Raw genomic sequence first — 10,236 nt, 5'->3', positions numbered from 1 at the left:
TAAATAAATAAATATCTATATAAATAAATATATATATAAAATAAATATATATAATTAAATAAATATATAGAGAATTAAATGAATAAACAGAAAAATAGAGAGAAATAGAGAAACAGCTCAACAAAGAGATCATTAAATCCCCCAAACAAGCGCGCCTCAAAACCAGAATTGAACCCTTAAAAATACAAAAACCGCCCCCAAAACAGCACCGCAAAAATCAGAATACACCCCCCCCCCAAATTCAATTACAGCCCCAAAAAAGGAATAATTAAAGACAGGAAATGAGGGGGATTTGGGGGGGAGAAATCAGGGCTTTAAACTGCTTGAAAATGGGTAAAACCCCCGAATTTCCATGGATTTTGCCCCAAAATGGCGGCGGCTCCAAGGCCTCGGAGCGCCAGGGATGCTCCGCACATGGGAGAGGGAACGGCTTTGGAGAATTCCACAAAAACCACGGGAATGCGCCTGGAAACCTCGCCGGGATCCTTTCATTTCTGATTCCGAGCCGAGCGCGAGCCTTGGGCTCAACGCAACCCATAAAAAACTTCATTTTCGGGGCGGAAAAAAAATCCCCAAAATTCAATTAGGGCCGGGAGAACGAATGTAAACATCGCGGCTGTTGATGTGCTACAAGTAGCGGGGGAAATTTGGGGTTTTTGATTGTCCAAAAGGGGCCTCTCCGCTCCCTTTTGATACCAAAAATCTGCGGCTTCTGCTCCAAAGATGTGCCTTGATTTAAACCGGCTGCGAGGGGCGAGCAGAGGGAGGGAGGCGCTCGGGGGATTCTCTCCGGGCGCTGCAGGGATGGGAAAATTCCCCCAAAAATATGAAAAATGTCATATATTCTTGAAAAAATTCAATGATCCCCTCCGAAATTGCAGCGATTCCCCCTTGAAATCGGATTTTTCGCGGCGTTTTCCTGCGCTGGAAAGGCCAAAATTCAATTGAATTCCGTTAAGTTGCGGCTGGTGAGGGGCGATCGAAAAGCCAGGCTTTGTCTCCGCGCTAAAGGTGTGAAACCTGGATTTTGGGGGAATTTTTTCCCACTCCAAGCGGGATTTTTTCCGTCTCCACGAGGCTCGGGAATGTCAGCGCTCCCCTCTCAATGTGAAAATTGCCGTTGGCACAATAATGTTGATTTTAAGGTGGAAAAATATCATTTTCCTATCGTCAGATTGGGGGGAAATGGGAATTCCTTGAGGTTTGTCCCGAATTCCCAGGGCGGAGCCCCGTTTTTTCCTCATTGTTCTCGATTTTTGCCTTTCATCGTTAGCTCTTCGCCCTCGTTTTTGGTTTATTTCATCATTTTTTAACCTTATAAAAGAGGCTCCCAAATCCACATTTCGCCATCACCTCTCAGCTCAGTAAAATGCGATAAAACAACAAAAATAATTTCAATTTCCCAAGAATTCCCAGAGCTGCCGCCCGGATTTCTCCACCTCTGCTGGTAAAAAAAAAATCAAAATTTTATTTCATTTTTTTTTTAAAGGCAAATTCGAGGTTTGGAAATCAGAATTAAACCCCAAAATTCCTCTTTTTTTTGCTTTTTTTTTTTGGGGGGGGGGATGGATTTTAAAGGAGGACCCAGCGCAGGGTGGGGGGTCAGAAAAAAACCCCTTTAAAATCATTCCATAATTCCTTGGATTTGGGTTTCCCGGCGGCGCAGGAAGCGGGGAAAGAGGGATTGTAAAGTTTGATGGATTTCTGGTGCTGAGAGTTTACAGTTTCTAAGCCAACATATAAAAAAAAAAGGCGTTGGGGTTTTTTTTTCTTTTATTTTTTGGCGTCGCTGTTATTGTTCTCCCCCCGGGCCATAAATCAGAATTATTTCCGGCGCTGGGAAAAAAAAAAACCAAACCAAACCAAAACAAAACAAAAAATTTCCAAATTTAAGGTGATCATTAAAGGCACCGAACAACTTCCTAGAGGGGGAAAAAAAAATGGATGTTTGCCATAAAAAAAAATCCAAATAAAGCGAGGAAATTCGGGTGGGGAAAAATAGGAATTTAATGGAATCGTTAAAAGCACCCAACAACTTCCTCGAGAGGGGGAGAAATGGATGTTTGCCATAAAAAAATCCGAATAAACCGGGGAAATCCGGGGAAAAAAATGACGGGGAGAGCTCGGGATATAATTCACGGTGAAATAATTGGGGAGGGGGGGGAAGGGGGAGACAGGGAAAATATTCCCGGGATATTTATTTGGGAATTGTGGACATTTATGGACTCGCGGGGATGATGGGTGGGATTGGGGGGGGGGGGGGTGGGATCTCCTCTTTTCCCTCCTCTCCACATTCGCGCTGCTGTTTTGGGGGAAATTCCGCCTTTTTTGGGCGTTGGGGACACGCGGGGACAACCCCGGGGGGGGTTAAAAGGGAAAAATCCTCATTTGTGGGGTTCATTGGACAAAAAACCCCTGAAGTGACCCCAAAATGTGTCCCCGGCCTCCAAGGGGACGAGGAAAGGCAAAATCCTCTTTTTTGGGGGGGTTTATTGGACAAAAATCGTCCTGAAGTGACCCAAAAATGTCCCTCATCTCCAAGGGGACCAGGAAGGGGAAAATCCCCTTTTTTTTAGGGTTCGTTGGACAAAAAAAACCCTGAAATGACCCCAAAATGTGTCCTCAGTCTCCAAGGGGACGAGGAAGGGGAAAATCCCCTTTTTTTTAGAGTTTGTTGGACAAAAAACCCCTGAAGTGACCCCAAAATGTGTCCCCTAACCGCAGAGGACGAGGAAGGGGAAAATCCTCATTTTTTTTCAGGCTTTATTGGCCAAAACCCGCCCAAAACTGCCCCCAAAAAAGGCCGGGCTGGAGCCACGCGGCTTTCCCGGGATTGCGGCCATGGGAAAGGGCCGGAATTCCCAAAAATCTGTCCAATTCCAGGCGTTTCCCGCAATTCCTCGCCCTCCCCTTTTTGGTTTGAGGAGCATTTGTGGGTATTTATTTCCCGTAATTGGAGCGCGGCGTTTTTCCCCACGGGGGTCCCACTTAGGCTGATGAATTTTATTCCTCTCTCCCCCATTAATGAGCCGCTTTTTATCAGACTTCTTAATTATTTTGAACTTTAAACAATATTCGCTCTCTCGGAGACTCGCGGAGATTTCCACCGCCCCCTTTTTATTCCCCCAAAATAAACCCGAGGAAGTTTCAGGCCGTAATTTATGAATAATCTGGGTTTTTTTTATTATTATTTATTATTTATTCGTCACTTCACGGCCCCAAGATGCCGATCAGGAACTCGCAGAAGAGCCCTAAAACCTTTCAAATTTCGCACCGGGAGCTCGAAATTGGCAAAATCTGCTCAAAACCCGCTGTAAATCCAGATTTTACCCCCGCAGCGTCCACACTTCCCTAAAATTTGAGGTTTCCAGCACTTTTCCCCCCATTTTTCCACCCATCTTTGTGGGAGTTTCGCTCGGGATGCTCCTGGGCGGAGGAGAAAATTCCAATTATTTGAACGGCTCCGGGTGTTTTTTTCAAATTTCCATCGGCAGCAGCAAAACCGGGAGGAGAGGGCGAAAAAAATGGGGAAAAACGCCGGGATAGAGGGCGAAAAAATGGGGGAAAGCCCATTGAATGCGCAGGCAGGTCAAATGTGGGTGTCCCAAAAATCTGCAAGTGCTGGAGGAAATTCTTGGGCGGCCAAAAATGGGGTGGAAATGCGGAAAAAAAATCAAAATCAAAATCAAACCAGCGGGGGGAAAAAAAAATAATCAAATTAAATGGGATTGGGAGGGGGGAAAAAGCGGAATGCGACCAAAATCTGGCGCTGCTCTTTAATTTCATCACCGATAAATGAGGAAATATCGGCTCCCACACTAAAGTTTTATCCCGCGCTTATAAATATGAGCTGGAATTTTCCCTGGATCCCATAAAACCGAACGATTCCTATCAAAGCGCTTCCCAAAGTCCTGCGCAGATCCCACAAATTGAGGCAATAAAGTCGCAAATCGCTTTTTTTCCCTCTCCCCCCCCCCTTTTTTTTTTTTTTTTTTTTTTTTTTTTTTTTTTTTTTTTTTTTCCAAGGGAACCAAATGGCGCCGGAATCCCAGGAAAGCTCGGCCCGGGCTGGGTTTGGGATCGGCCTCTTTTAGGCCTAAAAAAATGGGAATTTGTGGCATTGGATGCGGGGGGAAAGCTCTGGGAAGGGGAATCGGGGCGATTTTACAGCCCTGGCTTTGCAAAATCTTTGGGAAAACAGCTTTGGAGACGTGAGAATATTCAAGTGGGACTTTGCTCTAAACCGTTACAAATCGCCCCAAACGGTCAAGTTCCACTTTTTTTCCCCCCCTTTCCTCCGCGATTTCTTTCTTTTCTTTCTTTCCCTCGATTTCATTTTTTCCCCTTTGTCCTTTATTTTTTTATTCCATTTTCCCCTCATTTTTTCGCATTCGTCCCTGCTTTTTGTTGGTTTCTCTCTCTTTTTTTTTTTTTTTTTTAATGAACGCTGCCGTTTTCTTTTTGTTTCCCTTGAAAGTGACTCTGAACCCGCCTCTTTCCCCCCCGTAATGATCTTGAAATTCCCGGACTATTTCCCATTTTATCCATTTATTCCCTATTGTCCCAAACACCAAACAATGGAAAAACCCCATCGATCTCAATTCCGACGCGATTTAGGAATAATAAAGGAAATAAAGTTGGAGAGGGAGAGCGCGGCGACCACGAAAAGCTCCAATTCCGGAGGTTTTGGGCATCAAATTTTCTCTGGGAGATTCAAAATTCCCAAAAAACCAACTTGAGCTGGCCTCGATGGGAATCGCGCCACGGAAAAAGAGGAGAGAGGAAAAAATCCCGGAGAAAAAAAGTAACTTTACTGCGTAATTCGCTGCGGGAAAACGAGAATTGAATTAAAAACTGCAGGAAAAGAATGAGAATTAAATTAAAACCCGCCCAAATCCGGAGAGTTTCGGTTTAATTTTTTTTCTTTTTTTTCCGCGTGGTTTCAGCGAGTCCGTGGCCAGATCGGAGAATTCCCGGAGAAAAAGAGGGAGCGGAGGGAGCCAGGCGGGAGCGGACCCAGCTCAGCCCTCGCGGTTCGCCCTCTCCAAGTTCCTCCTTTTTTTCCCAAATCCGACCTTTTTTTCCCCCCTCCCCAGCGGGATTTTCCCCCCTCTCCCCGCGCACTCCACAGATGCCATTTTATCCCAGAAACTTAAGACAGTTCGGGAATGAGAGCGGATAATTAAAAAAAGCTGCTTGGGCAGAGCAAGGGGAGGCGAAGCTGCTGCGCTGCGGGGAAAGGGGGGAAAAAAAGGAATTAAAAAAACAACAACCAAAAAAAAGGGAAATTAAAAAAAAAAAAAAAAAGAGGATTTCACCGTCCTTTCCTTCATTTGGGGAAGCCGCTCGGGAAAAATCCGACCTGCTCCGAGGAGCGGCGGTGTTTCGGGAGAAGCCCGGATGAGGAATTTTTGGGATTATTCCCCAAATTTCTGCCCCCGCAGCCCCCGCCCCTTTTTTCTCCAAAGGGCCAAAGCCAAGCGCGACCCCCAAAGCCCCTCCAGCCCCGAAATAAACGGAATAAAAATAAAAATGCGGCCGAGGAGCGGCGGCGGCTGAGCCCGGAGCGAGATCGGGAGGGGGAGGAAGGAGCAGCCGAGGGAGGAAGGAGAAGGAGGAAGGAGAGACCCGGGCGGGGGTCGCCCGTCGGGAAGCGATAATTAACCCCCCCCTCTATTTCAGGCCACAAAAAGAGGGCTTTTGACCCATCCACGGAAGCCGGAATTAAATAAAAAACCCCAACAACAACGCGAGGGCAAATTTTCTTTTCTCTCTCTCTTTTTTTTTTCCATTTTTAATAACTCCAATTTCCCCCTTTTCTCCCCGCGTTGACGCCACCCCCGGGGGGTGGATTCGGGGTGGGAAATTGGGGGGTTTTCCCCCGTTTTTTCATCCCCGCGCGGGGCTGGGTTGGTAAACAAACGGGGCGGGAGGGCAGCGGCAGCTCGGGCTTTGTTCAACGTGAAGGTCCCGGCCGGGAGCGGGCAGATGTCGCTGTTGCTCCACGGTGCCGCTCCCGGTGGCGACAACTTGACCCCCGTGACGTTTCCGCCGTCTGAATCATCAAGGCCATTTTCAATCCTCATTGGCCTGAACATCACGTGGGGGTGAAGGATGGAGGGGGAAAAAAAAAGGAAAAAAGGGAAGGGGGGGGAGTGAAAAGCGATGCGTGGATAATTATGGGGCTTGATTTTTTTTTTTTTTTTAATTTTTTTTTTTTTTTTCCTCCCTCTCTCCTCCTTCCCCCCTCGCTAAAAAAAAGATGTCAGCCCCTGGCTGGAGTATTCCTCCTTAAAAGCCCTCTCGGAGAAAATGTCATGTCCCAACAATGTGACTCCCAACTCGTTTTTGATGGACTCGTTGAGCCGCGGGGAGAATTTCGCCTCGGGCCAGGGGATGTTCGGGCAGCCCGGCGGCGATTTCGGCTGCGGGGTGATGCGGAACTGTGGCATCCTCCCTTCTCTCCCCAAACGCGACGAGGTTTCCCTGGGATCCTACCCGTCCTACCTGGCTCAGCTCGACACCTGGGCCGACCCCAAAAGCGCTTTTAGGATCGAGCAACCTGTTGCGAGGCAGCTGCCGTCCTGCTCCTTCCCGGCCAGCGTCAAGGAGGAGAATGTCTGCTGCATGTTCACGGCGGAAAAAAGGGCCAAGAACGCCCCCGAAGGTGCCCTGTTCCCCTCCCCGCTGCCCGAATCGTGCCTGGGCGAGCACGAGGTGCCCGTGCCCAGCTACTACCGAGCCGGCCAAGGTTACCCCTCCCTGGAGAAGGCGCAGAATTGCGGCAATTCCGCCGATTTCGAGGCGACTTTTGAAGCCCGGGCGAGCCTGAGCGCCAGGAACGAGCATCTGGAAGCGGCTCCGCCGCCTCCTCCGCCTCCCCCGCCCGTGGTGGAGCGAATTTCGCCCAAATTCCAAGCGAATTTCCCCGAAAACGCCGCCGCGGAGCAGCCGCCGAGCGAAATTAAAACGGAAAAAAGCGGCGCCGCTGGAAAAGGCGGCGCGGCCGAGGCGGAGAAGGAGCTGAATAAAAGCACCGACACCACCAGCACCGACAATTCCGACAGCGAGGCGAAAGGTAGGCGAGAACGGTTCCTTATTTAATTGATTGGAGTGGTTAAGAAGAGAGAATATTCAGGGAATGTTCAGGGAATGTTCAGGAACGCGCTCTCTGCCCCGCCGGCTTCTCCCGCAGAAATTGGCTTTGAAATAATCGGGATTATGGAGGAAAAAAAAAAAAACCCAAACCCAGATATTCTGCCTCAAATCCTGCTGGTTTCAAACGTGTTCATAAATTTAATTACCAGAAGGGAGAAAAGGGAGCAGAGAGTGCGGTCGGAGCTGAGGAAAATCTGTTGTGCGCGTGTTTAATGCCAAAAAGAAGATGGGAAATCGGTGTTTGCGGAGAGCGGGAGTGGCTTTGCTTTGGAATCGCGGAGATTTGGGGCTCTTGGGGAGGGGTTGTTGTGATTTTTTGAGGCGGATGAACCCCGATTTTGGCCCCTTTTTCAGGGGGAATTCTCCATTTCCGCGCGCGAGGCGAGAATTGGTTTCCTCTGGCGTTGGCTCGGGGTTGGAGGAAAAAAAAAAAAAAAAAAAAAAAAGGATTAAAATGAAAATAATGGAAATGAAAACGCGCGGAGAGGAATTCGCAGCTCCAGGCGGGAATTGTGGCTCTTCCCAGGCTTGGGAAGAGGCTCAGGGAGAGGACAAAGCTTTTTTTTATTTAATTTTTGTTGTTGTTGCTGACGAACCGAGGTCTCGTTTGCGGAGGCAAAAAAATGTTTCTGTTGTGCTGAGCAGATGTTTTAAGTTTGGGATTTTTCCGAGGCGAGGCTTGCATGGAAGGCGCTCGGATTTTTCGCTGGAGAGGCTGGAAATCTGGGAATATTCGGGGTTTCTTCCCCCATTAAATCCAAGCTGGGTAAATCCAGAGGCGGATTCAGCGAGCGGGAACGATGCGAAGGGATGGATTTGGGTTTTCCGGGGAAAAAAAAATCCAAAAAAATCTGGAAAATCCCGCTCGGATCTAAGCCTGGCTTTACCTGTGCTGGGTGGATTAAAATATCCTCAAATTTAGGCTCTGCTCGCTTGTGGACTCCCCAGAAATCCTGGCCCCCCAACAAAACCTCTCCTTCCCCATCAAAATTGGCCTTGGGAGAAGCAGAACCCAAAAATTCCCCTTTTTTTTTTTTCTTTCTTTCCCCTTCCCCCGCCCTCTTTATTTTATTTAATAATTCCCATTTCTGTTTTGGGGTCCGGAGGGGAAATGATTTGATCCGAGAGCTGAGCTGCGATCACACCCAGCAAAAACCGACAGAAAAAAAACCCAAACAAAGGGGGGAAAAAAAGCAAAGTCAAGGTTATCAAAACCCTGCAAACTTAATCTGCACAAAAGCGCCTTCAACGCCCGCGCCGGGAGAGGTTTTGGTGCGAGATAACCCCAAAATAAAGAGGTTATTTTGGGCTGGATTTGCGCTGTGGGTGGAAAGAACTGGAAAATAAATAAAGGGAGCCGGTTTCTCTCAGCTCGGATGTGGAATTTGGAGCGGACGCGCGGGGCTGCGCAGATTTTGGAGCTTTTTTGGGGTCGTTGTCACCGAGGTTTCGGGTTTGGGATGGTCCGAGGCGATTTGGGGAGGATTCGGGCGGTTTCTGTTCCTGGCGCTTCCTTGGGAAACCTCTCAAAGCTGCGATTTTCGTTTCCGTCGAGCCCGAATGTGGGGGTTTTAAACTAAAAATCCCTTTCTGGTGGAATTTCAGCATTTGGGGGAGGGGGAGGAGAGCGTTCCAAGGGGATTCCCAAGGTTTGGTGGCATTCAAGGTTCTGGGGTCAACCCTGAAGGGCGAACCCCGAATTTTCACGGATTTCCCCCAAATCCGGCGCCGAGGATTTGCTGCGATTCTCTTGGATTTTCCCGGGGATTCAGGCTCAGATCCCGGCCAGGGATTTGGTGCCGGAGTTTTTCCTCCTCATGACCAAATTCAAAGCCCAAGGATCCGCCGGTGTTTGTTTAGGGACGTGTGAAACGCGGGCGCCTTTCCCGAAATTCCTACAAATTCCCCCAGTTTGTGCCCTCGCAGCTCAGCCGGGAAATCCTCGAGGGAAAGGCTGCTCGGGGCCAGCGAAAATAAATTTATTTCACCCCAAAATATCCCCAAAACGCGCCCATTCCAGCCCCTGGATGAGCTGATAAAGGATGGGGGTTTTGGGGTGATTTGGGGAAGCCCCCAGAGCTGCGGCGGACCCCACAACTCATCTCTGACCGCAGGGAGTTTTTAATTAGCGGTGTTTAATTGCCGTGGGGGAGGCAGGAGATCTTCACCCCGCGACCTTTGCGGGTTCCTCGGCGGTGGAGGTGCTTTCCCCACCCACTTATTCCCTAAAACCCCCTCTTTTTACCTCCTCCAAACCCCACTTCTCTCCCCAAAGCCCGATTTATCTCCCCAAACCTCGATTTATCTCCTCCAGACTCGATTCTTATCCCCAAAACCCCCATCCCCCTCTGCAAACCCTCATTCACCTCCCCAAGCCCCGATTTATCTCCTCCAGACTCGATTCTTCTCCCCCAAAACCAATTTCCCTCCCCAAAAATCCCGGTTTCCCTCCCCCAAACCCCAAATTTCCCTGCCGCGAATCCCCATTCCCTTCCCCAAACCCCAGCTGATCTCCTCCAAACTCGATTCTTCTCCCCCAAACCCCCTTTTCTCTTCCCCAAATCCCCCTCCCCAAAACCCTGATCCCAGCGCAGCAGCGCATCTCTTTTTTTTTTTTTTTTTCAACCCCCCCACCACCTCTCGGAAAAAAAATAAAAAACCTCCACAAACGCACCCAAACATCTTTATTTTAAGGCGATTTTTTTTTTTTTTTGGGGGGTGGGGGGCGCGGAAAAAGAGCCGTTTCAGCGCCTGGGCGCCCCTGCGAGGGTCTCTCACGCCGGGCTGTTATTTTTAACAGAGGACATAAAGGCGGAGAACGCCACAGGAAATTGGCTGACGGCAAAGAGCGGAAGAAAGAAGAGGTGTCCGTACACCAAGCACCAGACGCTGGAGCTGGAGAAGGAGTTTCTGTTCAATATGTACTTGACCCGAGAGCGCCGCCTGGAGATCAGCAAGAGCATCAACCTGACGGACAGGCAGGTCAAAATCTGGTTCCAAAACCGCCGCATGAAGCTCAAGAAGATGAACAGGGAGAACCGGATCCGCGAACTCACCTCGAATTTTAATTTCACCTGA

At 48.9% G+C, this 10,236-nt stretch overlaps 1 protein-coding gene across 1 annotated transcript; it reads left to right on the top strand.

Moving 5' to 3' along the window:
* Positions 1-6,312: 6,312 nt before the first annotated feature.
* HOXC10 (homeobox C10) lies at positions 6,313-10,236 on the top strand (the record flags this gene model as incomplete). Its single annotated transcript, XM_082299207.1, has 2 exons — positions 6,313-7,078; positions 9,959-10,236. 2 exons carry the CDS (start codon positions 6,313-6,315, stop codon positions 10,234-10,236), a joined length of 1,044 nt encoding a protein of 347 aa, XP_082155333.1.

This window comes from Coloeus monedula (assembly GCF_965178545.1).
Source record: "Coloeus monedula genome assembly, chromosome: 30".
Taxonomy (NCBI): domain Eukaryota; kingdom Metazoa; phylum Chordata; class Aves; order Passeriformes; family Corvidae; genus Coloeus; species Coloeus monedula.
This window is presented reverse-complemented; position numbering and strand designations above follow the sequence as displayed.